The sequence below is a fragment of the Daucus carota genome, chromosome 1 (genome assembly GCF_001625215.2).
Source record: "Daucus carota subsp. sativus chromosome 1, DH1 v3.0, whole genome shotgun sequence".
Classification (NCBI taxonomy): domain Eukaryota; kingdom Viridiplantae; phylum Streptophyta; class Magnoliopsida; order Apiales; family Apiaceae; genus Daucus; species Daucus carota.
In genome coordinates, this window is record NC_030381.2 from 18,492,844 (window position 1) to 18,513,021 (window position 20,178).

General features: G+C 33.3%; 1 protein-coding gene across 1 annotated transcript; it reads left to right on the plus strand.

Annotated features, from left to right (window-relative positions):
- Positions 1 to 18,180: 18,180 nt before the first annotated feature.
- LOC108218592 (protein FAR-RED ELONGATED HYPOCOTYL 3-like) lies at positions 18,181 to 19,321 on the plus strand. The gene is made up of 3 exons (XM_017391599.1): positions 18,181 to 18,377; positions 18,476 to 18,704; positions 18,779 to 19,321. The coding sequence occupies exons 1-3, from the start codon at positions 18,181 to 18,183 to the stop codon at positions 19,319 to 19,321; spliced, it is 969 nt and encodes a 322-aa protein (XP_017247088.1).
- Positions 19,322 to 20,178: the final 857 nt, after the last annotated feature.

The window sequence follows — 20,178 nt, forward strand, 5'->3', positions numbered from 1 at the left end:
TCTTCAGAAGATGCTTTTGCATGGAAACAGTGATATTCATTTCCTGGTCTAGTAGATAAATCAGCTACGAATATGTTGCCTTTCCTGATGCCACATAGTGAAGGACGTTTATCCTTAGTATGTTTGATTATACATATTTCCTTTTCAAAGTGAACATAATAACCCTTGTCACAAAACTGGCTGACACTAAGGAGATTATGTTGTAGCCCTTCAACTAGTGCAATTTCTTCAATGATGATCCTTCCAACTTTGTACTTGCCATATCCAACAGTACTGTAGGAACAATCGGACCTTGGCCCTGCGTTTTATGATACTGATTCAAAGTTCGAACAGAATATTAACCTTAATCACTACGGCGCAAGCGATTCAAATCCACGTCTTCTACTGTATTCCTTGATTCTCCTTGGACGAAGTGTGGCCTTCGATCTCCCAAGATGTGCCTCTCCTTAAAGCTCCGAAAACCCAAAACCCTAGTTGTCTCCTTGAGAAAAACGTCTGCCTCTCTCAAACTCTAGGATAAATTCGTTTTGGTGTGTCTTTCAGCTTTAGGAGAACGAGAATATATATAGGCTACAGTAGGGATCATGGACCATTAGGTCAGGCCTTCCAATGACATTCCGGGCCAGGCCCAATGTCATTAAATATTAATTCTATCCACTAAAGAACTAATATTTGCACTACCTTTCCTAATTCCGTAAATTAATTATTTAATTCGGTTCCCATATTAATTGCTTATAAATTCCCCATGTTTAAGATATCGCATGTCCATTAATTAAATTAATTTTGACAATTAATTTAATTAATATCTTTTATCCTTGATCATTCACTCAACCTTATAATTATGCAAGAACAAATCTGCCTGCAGGACTAAAGCATAATTATCTTTATGAGCTTTCAAGAGGACATCATCACCCGAATATATTTTTCGGACACGGTTTCCTTTTATAGTCAATATCCCACTCTGTATATAATGTCATTGCCCAATAAATAAATTCGTAATTTAAAATAAATTACTTAATTTATGAGTCAAGGCATGTGCATTAAATACAAGTGTCAATCACTATATCCGGATTAAGAACTTAAGCATTAATAACATCATAGAATCTTAGTTCTTTATTGTCAGAATTAAAGAAACAATTATTCTACTATTTTGATCCCGTTCAATATACACAAAGTATATAAGTATTATTCAATAGTCAAGATAAACTATTTCCAAATAATACTTCAGCCGTTCCAGTGGTTTGTCTAACACCACCTCGACTGTGAACCCTTATTATATTATATAAGGAGTCTGACAATCTAATCTTCTACTATCCCATTTGATACTAGATTGTCTACAATATATAATATACAGACAATGTGAAAACATGCATTCAAGATTCTCAAATAATTGTTATATACTTCAAATGAATATTTCAGTATAACCCTAACAAGTACGACCCTTTCTATTATCAGCAAAAGTAACTGTAGGTCCAGTTGCCTCTCTTACTTCTGTCAGCAGGGATCTATTGCCAGTCATGTGCCTTGACGCTCCACTGTCAAGCACCCAAACAACTCAAACAACTCCACTGGCACCCTGCAAAAGACAACTTGATTAAACATTCTTTGGGACCCACACTTGATTGGGTCCAGCAAACTTAAAGAACTGATTTCTATCAGGTGTAACAACAGAGCCTCTTGGACTAATACTTGGTTCAGACTTGACTGAACTTACTTCCTTAACAACAGCCTTATAAACCTTAGTTTTAGGCTTTGGAACATAAGTCTCCTTCCTAACACGAGGAGGACTAGCAGTCTTTGTCCTTGCATACTTTTTGTTTGTGTGTTGTCTTGGTGACGTGTTTTCATTTTTAGCATGCAAATTCTTAAAATAAGCAGACATAGCATTGAATGCACAAAGCATACAATTATCAACACCACAAAATTTATGGCATGCATCAAATATAGGAGCAACAGGAATATCAGTCACAATAGTAGGAACATCAACAGATTCTACTCTAACATTATTAATAGTTTTAAAGTTCTCAGTAGAATGGCATCTATTGTCTCTGTTCTTACTATTCACAAAGTTATTAGGCTTGTTGAACTTAGTTCTTTCTGAGTTGACACCTAAACCAGCTTTAGGCAACCTAACATTGCCTTTCACTTTGATTGGTTTCAGGTTTGTCAGGATCTCATCTCTCTTCTCATTACTCTCTTTCATTTTAAGGTCTTCCTATTTGAGTTCATATTTAATGACAACAGGAGTTTCTAAAAGAGGTTCAGCTACTGAGGATTTAAACAAAGGGTGAGGGGAATCTTTCAAAACAAAAGGAATTCCTCTCTCCCCAGCACTCTTCTTAAAGGGAGTAATGTTACTAGCCTTTCCAACAGATTTGTTATAGTCAAAGCCTATTCCAACAGTTCTCTTGATCTCTTGTTTATCATTCAATTCTTTGACTATAGTGGAAGCATCCATAAAGGCTTTACATTTCACTTTATCTTCGTCTAGCTGAAGTCTTAAAGCAATCTCACCTTTCTCTAGAACTCTGACTTTAGCACTTTGTAATCCTAAATCCATAGTCAGTTGTTCAATTTTAGGTTTTAATACTTTCATCTCATTCATTTTATAAGCATGAATATCTAAGACTAAAGTATCAATTCTAAGATTGGCAGCTTTCAACTTTTTAATAGCATCATCTCTTTCAAGTCCTAATTGCATAAAAAGTTTAGGGCATGTAGGATCTACCTGAAAGTTTCTAGCAGGAGGAGGTGAAGATGATCCAGTATTAGCCATGAAAGCAACATTCCCTAGCTGCTCCTCTTTATCACTATCTGTATCATCCCAGCTTTTGCCTTCTGCCAGATATGATTTGCTTGTGAAGCTTTGACCTCCTGAAGTACCCTGATGCTTTCTCACTAATGCATCATACTTCTACTTCAGCTCGTCGTACGAATCCTTTCTCTTTCCTTGAACCTTGGGCTGCTTGCACTCAGTTGCAAAATGTCCCGGTTTCACCACAGTTGAAACATTTAAATTTACTTCTGTCCACCATCCCAGTCTTGTATCCTCATTTGCTTGTAGAAGATGAGTAACCTCTTTTTTGAAACCTATTAACAGTAGGTTTGTACTTGTAGGAGGAGTTCTTCTTGAATCTCATGTTTCCAAATTTCTAACTGTTCTAACTGTTCTTGATAGAGATTGATCTTCTAACTGTTCTAGTTCTTCCATTGTGTAGAACTCATCATCACCACTGGAAGAAGCAGTCTGACCCATCTCAGGTACAACAAATTCCTGAATGGCCTTAGAAGGAACAACAACATCCTTCTTTTCTTCCGGTGTAGGTGATTCAACAACTAGAGATCTTGAATGGTTCAGTGTTTTACCCCAGCCATATCTCTGCTTACTTTGAACTTGCTCCAGTTCATAAGTTTTCAAAACTCCGTAGAGTTTTTCCAGAGAAATCTCATTCAGATCTCTACTTTCCCTGATAGTAGTGATTCTGTGTTCCAGATGTTCAAGAAGGGTTAAGAGAAACTTCATGTTGACCTCTTTCTTGTCATAGTATTTCCCATTCAGATTTAAATTGTTTATCAAATTATTGAGTCTGATAAACACCTCTGAAATCCCTTCTCTAGGACTGGAACCAAACTGTTCATACTGAGTAATCAGTATCACTTTCTTGTTCTCTCTTACTTCTTCTGAGCCTTCGTTGATAATCTCTAACGTATCCCAGATTTGCTTCGCATTCGTACAATTAACAACAGCATTGTACATGACAGGATCTAGGGATTCAACTAAGATCAGTTGAAGAATATCATCTAAGTTCATCTGTTCATTCTCTTCATCTGTATACTCAGAAAGTTCTTTTGGAAATGTCTGATGAGGTATTAACACACCATACTCTTCGTGTGCTAATATGACATTCATCGGAGTAGAAACACCCTTGTTCAGAATCCCGATGTATTTTCTGTTCGCAGTGCAGAGGAAAAGTAACATGTGCCTCTTCAATAGGCCAAAGTGTTCTGTGCTGAACGGTGGGATTTTAATGCTACTAATCTTTTGTGTACTCATTTTTAAGGATTTAAAGTGAATAGTGTTTGGATGAGATTTGCATTATTGAAAGAAAAATATTTTAAATCAGAATTAATTTTTGGGATAAAATTAATTCGAATAAAAAATATTTGAAACGTTACAGAGTGTGTATAGGATCTAATACGTTGTATTCGTATTAACCGCTCTGATGCCAATTGTTAGGTCCAGATACGATTGTAGAAGAGGGGGTTGAATACAATCGATACCAAATAATCGCGGAAGTGAATCTGATTGGAATATGACTTGTTAATCAGATTATAATTAATTAATATAACAATGTTTTAAGTTGTTATATAATTAATAAGGTTCAGTTTTAATGTCCACTAATGTTCGTAGAATAAATTCGACAGGGTATATTCCAGATTAGTGAATTAAAACTACCGGGTTATCAAAGCACAGAAAACTGTGGATATAACGATCAAGCAAGTTACGAACAACTTGAAAGCTTTACAAATGCTTTGATTTACAAAGTGATGAACACTTGAAATGAAGAATGGAATGCCATATATATAGGCAACCATTTGTACTTGTAAGACAACTAAAAGATAAGACAATTACAAGTGTTGGAAAGACAAAACAAGAAGGGTAAGACAATCTAGCTTGGGCAAGACAAATCTTAAGTAAGGGAAGACAATCCTAGATTGTTTATCAAGCTTAAAACATGCCAGAAAGACAATTTAAGAGGGGCAAGACAATTCTGTCACAAGGTAAGACAAAACAAATGTCTTACAAAGTCCTTTCTCATGGCAGAAAGACAATCTGAAATTGTCTTGGCAGATGGCAGTCCCTCAAAACAATTCGGTAGGACAATTTGTCTTGCTGACTTCTTTTAACCTTCGGTAAGACAAAAGAAATTGTCTTGGCAGTAGTGATTGGCTTCGGTAGGACAATCTATTTAGGATTGTCTTGCAGTTGTCCACTACATTTCGGTAAGACAAAATAAAGACATTGTCTTGCTGCATTCTTTCACTCAATTAACCAGGTCGGTAAGACAATTTGGAATTGTCTTGCTGGGCTGGTTTTAGTGAATTAAAAGTGTAGTTGTAGTTTATATTTAATTAGAAAATTATTCACTTAATTAAGTTAATCATATAAATTCATAAATTAAATTAATTCGAGAGTGAATTAATTTAATAAATAAATTACATAATTAATATAATTATTTGAGAAGTGAAATAATAATCTATTAAATGTTTAATCACCCAATCTTCAGTAAAACTGCTTCCTGTCTTCATTAAACTTTAATAACTTCTTCTTGATTTGTCGATCGATCGAACAACCACTTCTGCTTGAATTCAAATATTTAATTTGAATAACTAATACATAGATCTACTGTCTGGTTCATCTGTATCTAGTTAAATCAAATATTCTTCGTCAAATAAACAATAGGAATTTGGTTTGTTCATCGAGTCTTCGTCTTGTAAGTACTTCTTCATTGAATGGAATCTTCTGATAAAATAAAGTATAGAAACTTTATATCTTCTGAACTCCTGGACGTGCCACAAAAGATTATTTGTGCACTGAGGCTTGAACATATTAATGAACTTCTTTCAGTGGTGTGCAGCAGCATCCTGGAATTTATCTGACATATAATTCCCATAAATCATTTGACGTTCTTCGTACGGATTCCGATGACTTGCTATTTACTGAGCTTTCTTATCTGAGTTGAGTTGTACCTCTTTAAATACAAATAGGCTGAACATATGCCTTTCAATCTGGATCCTTAATTGGATAAGCCACTTAGTGGTTGGAAACTTGTGGACCATGATTCGGATTCATCTGATGAGTCTGCAGGGACTGGGAATTACGAACTCCCATTGCACCACCGGTGACCCCCTTTAAGGGTGGCTAAGGTGATTTTCTTGCAGGTACTCGGTATTTGTGTGGAGGGATACACTTACAGAACTCGTGAGTGACACCCTTACCCAAAAACAGAGAGAAAATTGAGTGTTGAGTGATACACCTGCAGAACATTTCAGTGAGACACCTACTAATTACCATATTTATACCTAAAGACAAAGTGGATGTTGTTACTAGAATGTCAGTTTTTATTCATTACTTTTCCGTTTGGAACCTATTCTTTCAGCATAGGGACCAACCCAAACAAAGTAAACCCTTCTTCTGAACTCTTTCTTCGACCCCAGCTTTAGCGTTGTTTAGTTCTCTATGGGGAGATTATCTTTTGGTACAGGAAGTATTGTACACATTCCTTGACCATATTTGATACCACATATCCTCGGAGGATTCCACAACTAAGAGGGAGAATATATTTAGGGGGAGAATATATAGAGAATATATGAAGGGGGAAGAAAAAGTAAGTTAGCTTTCTTTAGCTGTCAACAACTAAGAGGGATTAAACTACTCTTTAGCTGTGTACTACTAAGGGGGAGATTCTTCTTTAAACTAAGGAGGAGGATTGATCTTTCATCTAAGGGGAGACAACTACGTATCACTAAGGGGAACCTGATCCAGGTAATGGGAGGAGAAGTAAATAACTCATGTACACCTCACCACTGTGTTATATTCTTGTTCAGGTGATACATGGTATGATTCCTAGGAAGTAGTGGTATTGGTTCACCACTATCTCCGACAGAAGGAGAAGCATAATCAAAGACTTGTTTCTTTACTTTTGAGGAATCATGGTGATACTTTATTCTTCAGAAAGTGGTAAACAAGAACTTATTCATCACCACTGAAGAATTTAAAGAAGCTGCTAATTGTTCTTTGCATAATGGAATGTTTTGAATTCTCTTCAATACAGACTATGAGGATTATCTGGCAGGTAAGTAAGAAACAGAGAAATAAAGGTGATATGCATATCTGTTATTTCTATTCATGAAATCTGGAAATGTATTATATGATCCGGAAAGTTTGTAGCATTATTTACTAGTCCAGGACTTTACTTTGTCTAGTGTTAGTTGAGTTATCCTCTAGAGGATTTGCTTGTTATGATTAACAAACAAATAGGGGGAGATTGTAAGTCTAAATGTAAAGACAACCCTATCTGTTACATAGGGATGATAACTCAACAATAGAACAGGACAAGTAAATAACACTATGCCTGCACCGGAATCGGAAGATACGAAGACAAAGGTTGAAGAAGCCATCTACAGTCTTCAAAGAATAAGTTCACTGGAAGAAGTTCATTAATATGTTCATGCCTCAGTGAAGAATAAAGATTGAAGTATTCAAGATTGTGGAAGCAAGGAAGATGTTGTCTAAGTACTCGGAAGATTTCAGTGCAACCCCTGAAGCAAGATATTTCTATATATCTTGGTTGGTTATTTACAATCAACAACTGAAGCATAAACTAACCCGGAATCGACTGATCAATGTTTGCTGACAAAGACGGTACAATGTGTGACTTCAGTGTTAGTCGCTTGTGAACCAGACTAGTGCACTAAGCGTCAGCACGTACGGAGCTTCACAAAGTATTTATCAATCGAAGAATTGATCCAGTCATAACAAGTCATTTGTTCCAAAGCCAAGCCAAGCCTAGCCTCTGCAAGCTATGCCAAAGCTTACTGCTCAACTGCCATATGTCAAGGTTTCACAGTGATCCATATGCATTTGTTCCAAAGCCAAGCCAAGCCAAGCCAAGCCAAATGCCTAGCCTCTGCAAGCTATGCCAAAGCTTACTGCTCAACTGCCATATGTCAAGCTTTCACAGTGATCCATATGCATGGGGAAGTGACCTATCTTTTATATGTGTGCACTTATATTTATATATATGTATATATGTACATTTAGTTAAATATAATATATATATAATATATGTGTATATATGTTTTTAAACATATGTATATGTATATTTATATGTATATATATTTAAATAAATATATATGTATATAGTATATGTATTTATATTTTACATAAACATTTATATAATTAAGTGTATATATATTATATTATGTGCATAAATATATCTATATTTATATATGGAGAGAGTTATATATATCTTTATATATATATATATATTCATATTTATATTTACACATAGTTATATGTATATTATATATATTTAAATATATGAGAATATATTTAAATATATGTGTGTATATATATTACTATATGTTTATATAAATATTATATATATGTATATATTTATATATACTTTTCTTTATATATTTATGTTTATATTTATATTTATAAATAACTATATATATCTCTATATATATTTAAATATATTTGTATTTACTTATAGTTATATATTATATATATTTGAATATATGAGAATATATTTAAATATATGTACATATATATTATTATATGTTCATATAAATAATATATATATGTGTATATATTTATATATACTTTTATTTATTAATATAAACACAATATAATATAATATATTGTATATATATATTATGCATGCATGGAGATGATATCATGTGTCTACTCTAGGGTTTGCATGCACATTGATGATGTCACGTGTCCTAGGGTTTTACTGTGAGTAACATGCATGTGGCTATACATGTAAACTATACACCACGAATATCAACAAAAAAGAAAAGGAAAAGAAATAACTTGCATGAGGCTGTTGCAATGGTATACAATCTATAAGTCTCAAGTTGGCGCTGAGAGAATTAAAGGACAAGCGTGAATGGTTTGCCGAGTGTACATACTGAGCTACATACAGTGGTAGGTTGTAAGGCGCAAGATGGATTATTACCTTGGCAACCTTGCGTCACTAACTGGAATTACTCGGTATTGGAGAAAGGGAGCGCAAGGTTACGTGTGGAATTTCACAAGTGGCGCTATATATACATACCGGTGTGGTTATCTGTTGAAAGTCTAAGGCAAAATCTCCATATACAAGAGCTACACTGTGTATGGCGCAACTTGAGCCTAACTAGAGGAGAGAGAACAGTGGTCACTAAGGCGCAACTTCATGGATGGCGCAACTTCACTGTATTGGCGCAACTTCACCAGCGTTGAATGTTTCTAAGTCACATTACTCTCTGTGAACCGCTGAGGCGCAAGTTCACCTTCCTCATGGCGCAAACTCAAGTTAAAAGATGGCGCAAGTTGAGAGGCGCAACTTGAGTTGGCGCCACTAAATTTAGAACTACTTGATAAAGTAACCATGGTTAGTTTGTGAAAAGTCTATAAATACTTGAGATGTGGGTTCATTATTTATACACACTCTTCACCACCTTTATAGTGGAATGCCTTTGTGCCTTGCACACTACTACACACAAATAAATCATAGCTTAGTTTTGTAATATATATATATATATTTAGAAGTTAGGGTTTGTGAGTGTACGTAGTAGTAGCCATTGTAGCCGAACCTTCGTGTTTGGATTTATAGCACCTTCGAGGTATTTATCAATATACAGATATACCTTGGAAAATATTGTGTGTTGGTTTAATATTTTCATATCCTCAGAACCCGACCCAATAAATATTCGGAACACGAAACCCATTACAGGACTGCAATTTATTTATCCGCAAGATTCGAAAGAATTTTAAATTGTAGTGAGTATCGTATTCAAACCCCCCCCCCCTTCTACGATACTTTGGACCTAACAATTATCATTAGAATCTTTTGACCTTTGTGCAAACTTAATAAAATCGTCAACACCTCTTTTGTACTCGTGAGATAAACCACCTTTACCATCAAACCTACAACTCATCCAGCTTCGATCAGACAACATCTACATAATAAATATATGAATTAATCACATATGTATTTCGATAATTATCACATAAAATAGGAAAAGTGAATGTGAGAATTAATCTATAAATTTAATATACAATTACAAATTGGATAATAATTTAAATAAAATAATTATGATCTATGCAAAAGATTATCAAACAATAATTATAAATATAACCACATACCTGAATAATATGAAAACTTCAAAAATCTTGTAAGCTACAATGTTTGACCCACAAAAATTCCATGAAATCTGGTCAGTAGTAATATGTGAGCCACAATACTAGAATTTCTGATTAAATACGAGTTCAATTCATGAAAAAGAAGATTTTGATATAACAGGGAGGGGGGAAAGTAAAGCAGGGAAATAGAAAAAGAGGAGGCTTAGTTTAGGGTTTTCACGTGGGTCAGCCTGTTCAATTGTTGCCCATCTAAAAGAAATAAGGCTACATGTGATCGACAGGGTCACATATGTAATATGCATATATATGACCACTCCCGTCACATATAATCTCTTGTATAAAATACAGAACCGGTCACATTTATCACATACATAAGCATGACAGAACCGGCCACGTATAACATATATCATAAATTCAGTCAAAATTAGTGTTTATGATATTTTTGTGGGAAATATTCCTGCTTTTTTCAACATATAAATGTGATGAATACTATCTTGAGCATTGAATTTAAGATAATTGACTTCTAGTTGTGGTTAATATTGACCTAGGTAACCGCGGATACTATCACATTTATAAAATAGTCGAGGTCAACTCTGTCATATTCTTATATGCGAGAGGATCCGTCACATATAACCGCTCAATTTTTATCTAATTACTTAAATATACTGTAATGGTATACTATAATTATGCTATTTCTGTATTAGTTTGACAATGATAAGAGTATAATTTATGATATACTACAATAGTATTTTCTTATTTTAATGAATATATGACATAAAAAAGATATATTTCCTATATTTTTTCAAATATATAGAAAATAATATATTGAATGGATAGTATAATGTAATTTATATGTTCCTCACTAATAGTATGATATTAATTAAAAACATATAAAAAATAATCTACTTATGAAATAGAATATAATCCAATAATATATAAATATTAAATTTAAAATTAAAACTAGATATGGAAAGTAAGCTATTTTGTTTAAAACGATTAGTTATTATTCATAAATGCACATGTATTTAATGCATATCGTATATATGTATTTTATAATAAAATATAATTTCAATCTCAACCATATAAACATAGATCCAATGATCATGAATGAGCTCTAAATTCTAACAATAAATTGGTTCCTCTCTCTCTCTCTCTCTCTCTCTCTCTCTCTCTCTCTCTCTCTCTCTCTCTCTCTCTCTCTATATATATATATATATATATATATATATATATATATATATATATATATAATCCTTTTTTACCGTTTTTAAATTTAATATAATATTCAAAATAATTATATAATTATTAATGTTAATTAAATTTTTTCACCTTTTTTAAATTAATGTATAAAAATATTATAATCTTATCATATATAAATTCTAGTTGAACATATATTTTTTTTAAATTTATTGAATAAATTTTGCTAAAATGATTATAGCTATGCTATCTTTTAAAATTTATATTTCTTTATTGTATTTTAGTTTATCAAACATAAATTTCTTTTGTTAATCAAATATTATATGAATATATGTTCATACATAACTTTATTTTTCAAAGTTATACATTGTATTATATATATATATATATATATATTATCATCTATAATGAGAAATAATTATTGCTTTTGATTTAGATATAGATTTTTTTTTTTGACGAAAAGCCAAAAAAACGAAACCGAAACCCAGCCGAGACCAACCCTCGAACTGTCAATTACAACCTGATTAAGAAACAAAAAACGAGCTAAACATATAGCTGCTTTGTTTTCAGATCGCTTAGCAAATAGAATATTTGAATTCTTTGAACAAAAAAGTATTACAATCAAATCTCGAACAATCCAACCTACACCATTTGTGAACATAGTAGCATCACAATCGACCTTCACATAAGCAGCAGCATCGGTAGCCCAATGTTCAGAATTATCAGTCGCATCCACTGATATTGGATCAAAAAATGACCCCAAAACATGAACAATATTATGTCGTGAAAGGTGAGCTCTCGTGATATTTACCACCGTGCCATATTTGATACAAGTCATACGGATCACCCAAAATATCATGTAACACCTTCTTGAAAACGTTATTGAAACCCATAACAAGACACACAGAAATATCAAAACAAACACAAACATCCCAAAAAGATGGGCACAACTTTGATGACAAAGTACTCAACAAGAACTCACCCAAAAGGATTAGATCTTGATTTTATTGATAAAGCTGATAAATACAAGAGAAGATGAAAGAGCGAAGATGATTAATCGGGGATGAAGGATGAAGAGCGGAGAAATGGCGGCTAGAATCTTGGAGGTCGACTCTCAAAACTGCAAACCCTAATTTGATTTTGTATTTAGATATCAATTTTTAGTTCGTGCACTCGTAAGCCTATCACCGGATCGAGATTGAATTAGGTGACTCTCGGATGAACATTATCATATCAATATCTGCTTAAAATTTTTGATGACATCTATTGAAAATGTTTCGAATTTTTCAAAAAATAATACATATTTTCCTTATTCGAATAATTGAGAATTAGATCAAAGATCTAATTAATTATCTCTTTGATTAAAATTTAAATAAAAAGGTACCAATTAGTAATAATGGATAAATCTAAAATATTTATTATCTTATAATAACACCCATAATTAGATATATTTTACAACAAAATTTATAATTAGCAATTGATATCAATGATTAAAAAGAAGATATCCGAGAAAAAAAACTTATTTATGTAATTTAAATATTAATCATAAAATACTAGAAACATTAGTTGATGAAAATATTTGTTATGCATAAATTTTATATACATATATTTAGTTTACAAACTAAAAAATATGAGATTATATTGATCAAAATTTCACAATTACCGACTATGTTTAGAAGTTTTATAGTGTAATTTGTGTATCATATATAAAAAAATAAAAAGTATATTTATATATATATAGATCGAATTCTTCACGGATCGAAGTATATGAAATCGACATCCGCTATTACCAGATTAAATACTTATATGAAGTACCAGTGGATTCCGATATCGACATCGGGATAATTCGTAATCAGTGCTCGAAACATTTTTAACCTGGAATAGATTGATCAAGGTTATTATCAAAGACGGTACAAAGTTCGATTTTAGTGTTAGTTATTTGTGAAATAGACCTATACATTAAATATCAACACGTACGAAGTTATTCATCGTATTAATAAGATAAATTGATCAAGTCAACATGTCAACCAGTTCAAGTAAAATTCAAGCTTACAGAATATTGTTGCTGAGTATTTTCAAGAGTATCGTTCGTAGGAAAAGACTAATATCAATACCAATTTCAAGTCTTTTATCTCTTATAATTCAGAAGTGTGAAGAAGAATTTGGTGGTGTGTGATTATCAACTAAATAATCTAATAAAAATAATAGTAAACTATTTATAATAAATAAGACAAAAAACAAACTAAGAATTAGATTTCTTCAATGGCAATCATGAATGTCTAATTTGTGTCTATTGTTTGCTAAAAATAATCCTTTTGATATTTATAAAATCCTCTCCCAAGGTAGATTATAATGCCTATAATTATCCTTTAAAAGCCATTCCCATGGTCAATCAAGTACAATTGTAAACTATTAATAACCAAGGATTTTAAGTCTCACAATTCTCATATCAACCTCCCGATCTAATACTCAAATTGTGTACATCATATCATGTACAAGAATTATAATTTCTCTTCCGATTCGTTATAACTCCAAGAGATTCAATTAAAAGTTAGCTACTCTTCTAATTGTATAAAGCGCTCAATGACAGATTAACAAATCAAGAGAAAACACAATCCAACTAAATGAACATAATAAGCCAAAGAATACTACCTAACTCTTGGATTAAAAGGATTACCTACTCATGATAAGATGAAACAAATATATATATATATTTATATCACAAACCATGAGTATAAGAATTTAAGTACGAAGAATACAACTTGATGAAAGTGCTTGAAGTCCGGATGAATCCCTTCACTCCTTGTTCCAATATCTCTCACAAGTGTTTCTCTCTCTTCTCTCTCTAGCAAGCATATCTCTATATTATTCTATATGATACAAAATTTATCTAATATTCTTTATCAAAACCCTAATATATAAGAATTTCCATGATTTACAAGAAAATAAAGTAATATCCTAAAACGAGTTGGATCCTGATGCTGACATTCGTAGGCTGATTTTCAGGCCTGATTCTGGGCTGATTCTGAGCTAAGTTTGATATATGGACCACTTTAAAGTTGTAGAAAATTTCAATATCTTCGCGTGGGCTAATCAATCGCTCAATTCTAATGTCCAAAACTCAAGTTATGACCCAAACAAGATTTGCTTTGCAGAGTATCCATAAAATCTGAATTTCCATATGATTAAAGCCAAATAACCTTGATTTAATCCGACTTTAGGAATATTTATTCTCCTGCCATTAAACACTTAAAATCAATTAGTAATATTCTGATTATTTACAATATACTAAAATTATTGAAATAAAATCATATAAATATATGCTTTATCAAATACTATGGATTTGATTGTTGCTAATTAAAAATGAATTAGAAAATGGTATTAGATTACAATATATATATATATATATATATATATATATATATATATATATATATATATATATATGCTCATGATCAAATAGAAACCACTCTTAAAACAAAAACTAGAAACCAGTTTTCCTACCACTATTTATAACTACAGGTATCACTAATTTATACTGCACTAATCACTATTTTTATACAGTATGTAAATAGCGATTTTTATTATCAAAATTGAGAAAATCTACTTATCTAAATTATTGATAATCAATTATAGATGATTAATTTCATCCGTAGGAAGGTTCTTGGTGGTAGGAAGCCGCAAGAGAAATTGTATGATGATGGTAAGTAGTCGTTAGTTTTGTAAGTTATGATGGAAAGTGTATGTGACTATTGGTGATGATAGACAATGGTGGAAAGTCATAGAAACGTTTTGGTAATGGTGGTAAGAGGTCCATTATTACGATTTGGGTGAAGATGATGGTCATATACGTTGCATATATGTGTATATATATATTATATATTCGCAAGATATGCTATATATAAATTAGTGATATATTATGTACAAATTAGTGATTTTTGTAGTTAAAAATAGTGATGAAAAACTGTCCAGAAACTGGTTTTTAGTTTTTAGGCTAATTTGGTTTCTATTGGAGTAGGACTCTCTCTCTCTCTCTCTCTCTCTCTCTCTATATATATATATATATATATATATATATATATATATATATATATATGCAGAGAGAGAGAGAGAGAGAGTTGGGTTCCTTAGAAACCCACTATCTTTAGAGTCCTATCTTAACACCGTTGGATCATATCACCATCCTACGGTCTGCAGGACAAAAGCAGTTATTTATTTTAATTTTTAAAAACTGTCGGCCAGTTTTGATTTTCAAATTAAGTGGCCCTGATATTCTGTAGATTCTTGGTTCCTGCAAATCCTTTGCTCGACTATACACTAGAAAAGCGTTCTTCGCTCTTAGTTTCAGACGCAGGACATCACCGTCTGCAGGACATCGACAGTATAATGAGCGACGATATATGAACACACAATGCAGAATAATAACTCCATTACTGCACATTCATTGGCAGCATTTTAACACACAGCATATAATCAAAACTGGTGGAACATTGTCAAATAAAATGTTTCGCAAATTTAGATAATGTAATTGACCATGAGACACAATTCCAATGAAAGTATGATGATTTATAATCCACAAGTAATTACTATACATGCATCTTCTTCATTGTTAGACATGTTGTTCGTGTCCGATGGAGAATGCCATTGCAGAACAAAGAGAGAAATAAATAACGCACCACTGAAAAGGTTGCAGAACAAATGGCAGGATAATATCTCTCCCAGAAACTCAGCAACAAAATAACTGACGCTACAATCGTAGAAGAGATGAGTGAGCGCCTAATTTGGAAAGATAATGTAGTTAATTATTTAAATTTTATAAAATTATAATTAAACTACAGTCGTTAGATGAGAATGAAATGGAGGGTCAGGATTGGGACTCCGGAAACTCTAAAAAAAGTGGGACTCCAAATAACTTCTCTCTCTCTCTCTCTCTCTATATATATATATATATATATATATATATATATATATATGTGTGTGTAAGAAAGATATATGGAGTTCTATAAATTTTGGAGTCCTTGGAGTCCCAATCTGGACCATCCATCTTGTGTTACATCCAATGGCTGTTATGTTTTTTGGAATAATAAATTCTTTCTTAGTTTTTTAATTTTTTAAAAACCAAACGTGCATTTTTTGAACAGAAGTCGCGTGCTGACATTATCAGGTAGTTACAACCGCTACAGAGTGTTTCCAGGAGATATTTGAGAAGAAGTGTCCTGCACATACGAAACAAACTATTTTTTCATTTTCGCATTTTTTGTTCTTTCGTACGCGGGATCATTCTGTGTACTGTGTATAATGTCTAATAAGAATGCTGAATCAAGTAAGTTTTGTAGTTTTTGTAATGCTTCGTCTGTTCAATTTAAGTCATGTACTTTAAGGTCTATTGTCCTTAAGAAATCTGTGCAGGACATGTTTATGGTTAATGTATTTGTCTTCCTTCGTATCATCAATACAAATTAATGGTTGTTTTTCGTTCTACACATGTTCTTCGTTGTCTTTCGCTGTGTTCTGCACATGTGATTATGTGTTTTAGTCGAATATGATGTTTATGTTTTTTGATGTTTACGTTGTGCAGCGTGTAATTTTGGTACTGTCCATAGGGTTAGGTGTAATGAAATTTTTTTTGTCATGGATAGGTGCTCAAGACGTCCCCCACGTCGAAAGTTCAGATTCTGAACAATCATACAGAGATGCCGATTCTGAAACTTCTGAAAGTGATGAGGATGTTGAAGAGGAGATCAATATAGATGTTGAACGTGAATATCCCAAAGTGCCTCCTCCAAAAGTTTTAATCTTGCCTAGTGGCGCTAAAAAATGGATTCCATCATGTGATAAAATTTATAAACCACGAACGAGCCAGCATTTTCCAACTCTAGAAGATGCATTTCTTTTTTTATCGGGAATATGGGCGGCAAGGTGGGTTTGATGTTCGTAAGTCTGGTCAAAAATCCAACAGAAAGGGTAATGTTGTTTCCAAAGTCATGCAGTGTAATTGTGGTGGCAATCCTACTTCGGGCAAACTAAAGTCTAAAGATGATATGGATGCTATTAGTTCTCAAGAAAGGAGAACAACGTCGCGTAGATGTTTATGCGAAGCTCGCATTGTGCTTAAAGCCGCAGGGCAACGGGGTTTTGTTGTCATGAGTTTTGTGGAGGAGCATAACCATGCACTAGCAGTTGGGGCTGAAAGTATGTTTTTGAGATGTAATCGTAGCGTATCTAAAATTCATCAGAATTTTATTATGGATTGCTCTCCAGCGAAGATCGGCGCAACAAGAGCATATAATTTAGCGAAAGAGATGGTTGGTTCTTACGAGAATGTTGGTGCTACCTGCTCAGAATTCAAAAATTTTGCACGTGATGTTAAGCTTGGAATTGGTGAGAACGACGCTTGTCTAATACTTGACAAGTTTAAAACGAGAGCGAAGGCAAAAGATAATAAGTTTTTCTTTGACTACAAGATGGATCGCGAGGCGCATCTTACTGGCCTTTTCTGGACGGATGTAATAGGGAAAGCTAATTATGAGGTTTTCGGTGACATTGTCTCCTTTGATCCTACGTTCCGCACTAACAAATAATTACTTGTGCGATACAACTTTTATTAAATCTGTCCTGCAGTTTATTACTTTTAATGCAAACTAAAGGCATTGTTTCTTTTTTTTTAATGCAAGATATAATATGGTTTTTGTCCCTTTCACCGGGGTTGATAATCATTGGAAGAACATAACTTTTGGGGCATCTTTGATTGCAAAAGATGATTACAGGAATTTTAAATGGCTGATTAATACCTTTAAACAAGCAATGGGGCATGCACCAATATGTGTGCTAACAGATCAATGTCCTGCAATTAAAAAGGCAATTCAGCTTAATTGGACTGATACAAAACACAGATTATGCATGTGGCATATCATGAATAAACTACCAGCTCAGGTTTGAATTTCCAATACTATTAATTCATATTTTGTAGTTAAGCAATCCCAAATATTGTTTCAAATGTTCACAATTGGTAAACTCATTTTTCATGCAGATTGGTCCGAAGCGTGCTACTGATCGATAAAGTTTTTATGGGCAAATTGAAGTCAGTGATTTATTCAGAAAACTCTTCACCTTTACAATTTGAGGAAGGATGGGCTGCGGTTATATCAGAATATGATCTGCAGGACAACAAATGGTTGGCTGGTATGTTTAGGAGGCGTAAAAGTTGGATACTTGCATACTTTTCTGACATTGAAATGGCTGGATTGTTACGGACCACCTCCAGGTCTGAAAGTTCTAATCATTTTTCCAACATTTTCATGAGCGCGGGGACACCCTTGTTGAGTTTTTTTCAAGTTTTCAAAGTGTTATGGACAAACAAAGGCTTCGCACAATCGAAGATGACAGAAATTCCCGCAAAACTCCAAGGATGGAAACTCCATTACATATTGAAAAAGATGCGGCCCAAGTTTATACCTTGGCTCTCTACTACCGTGTGAGGGAAGAAATTATAAATGCTTGTTTCCATACTACAATGCTTGAAATGTCCCGAAGTGATGAGATCCGGTACTTTACGTGCAAAGATGACTTGGCTAAAGGTCAACTCTTTAAGGTACCTATACTCTTAACTAAGCTTCATACATTATGTTTTGCACAAAATGCAACTGTAATACTTGTATTTGTCAGGCATCTGTGAGCCTGAGCAATAATAATGTCGACTGTAGTTGTAAATATTACAACCGGTATGGCTATTTGTGTTGTCACACCTTTGCTGCATTACAGCAATGCGGCATTCAGTCAATCCCACGTCAGTATGTTAAAGCTAGATGGACAAAAGATGCATTAAAAAATCACTCTTCACTTGGCTCAATTGAAATGCCACCAAATTGTGACAAGGCCGAGCAGATTAAATACAAACGTACTAGAGCATGTTTTGAATTTCAAAACTGTTTGGATATGGCTGGTGAAGACGAGGACAAGTTAGATATGGTTAGGGCCAATTTGCGGGATCTGGATTCAAGATTTCAAAAAGGATTGGAATTTGCGGACGTGCAGAGTCAAGCAAACCGGGTTGATGCTTTTGTTGGACCCATTCTAGTCAACGAGGAAGGAGTAAGAAATCCAAATCTGAGCAGAAATAAAGGTTGTGGCACACGCATGAAAAGTAGTCGCGAGATTTCAGTTCAAGCTAAGGGTCAACGTACATTCAGCATATGTAACAAAACATAAGGACACAATGCGCGCACTTGCCCCACACTTAAAAAGTAGAGCTAGACCTGAAGACTAAAGTTTATTTGTTTTTTTCTATCTTCAGTGTTAATAAACTACGAACACCAGTTTGTAAATGTACTCTTATCAACTGAAACTTGTGTTTTCCTAGATATGTTATTGCATCTACTGTCAGCCTCTAAGAAATGTAATTTGTAAACAATGTAGTTCATGTGGGATGGTTTGACAAAAATAGACATAGACACAAGTGCATTACCAAAAGTAAAAGTGCTTCATATTTGAATCAGTAGATACTAATAATATAAAAGGCCACACACAGGAAAAATGACATAGCTAAATAATTGAGACATAAACTACGTGTAGTTCGACAACCCTGCACAATTTTATTACCAAACAAGAAGTTTCTAATTAAATTAAAACATCCCAAAAAGGAGAATAATTCCAACAGATGACTATGTCAATCCATACTAAAATATTCTTCCCAACAAACTAACATACAATTTTATCACTAAACAAGAAGTTTCTAATTAAATTAAAACATCCCAAAAGGAGAATAATTCCAACAGATGACTATGTTAATCCATACTAAAATATTCTGCCCAACAAACTAACGTAGCACCTAAGGTCTTATACTAGTGCAGCACACTACGCTAAAATCAACTAAACACTATCATTGATCTCCCAACAGCTTCTGCTTGTTGTAGTTGACCATCTTTTGCAGTACTAGATGCCTTTTTTTGTTCTTGGACCATAGCAGCATACGGTGCAAGTATATCGCTCTTAGTTTGTGTAGAACATTCTTCTGATTCTCCTGCACATTGTTTAAAAAAAATTGAGGAATGCATATAGTCATTTGC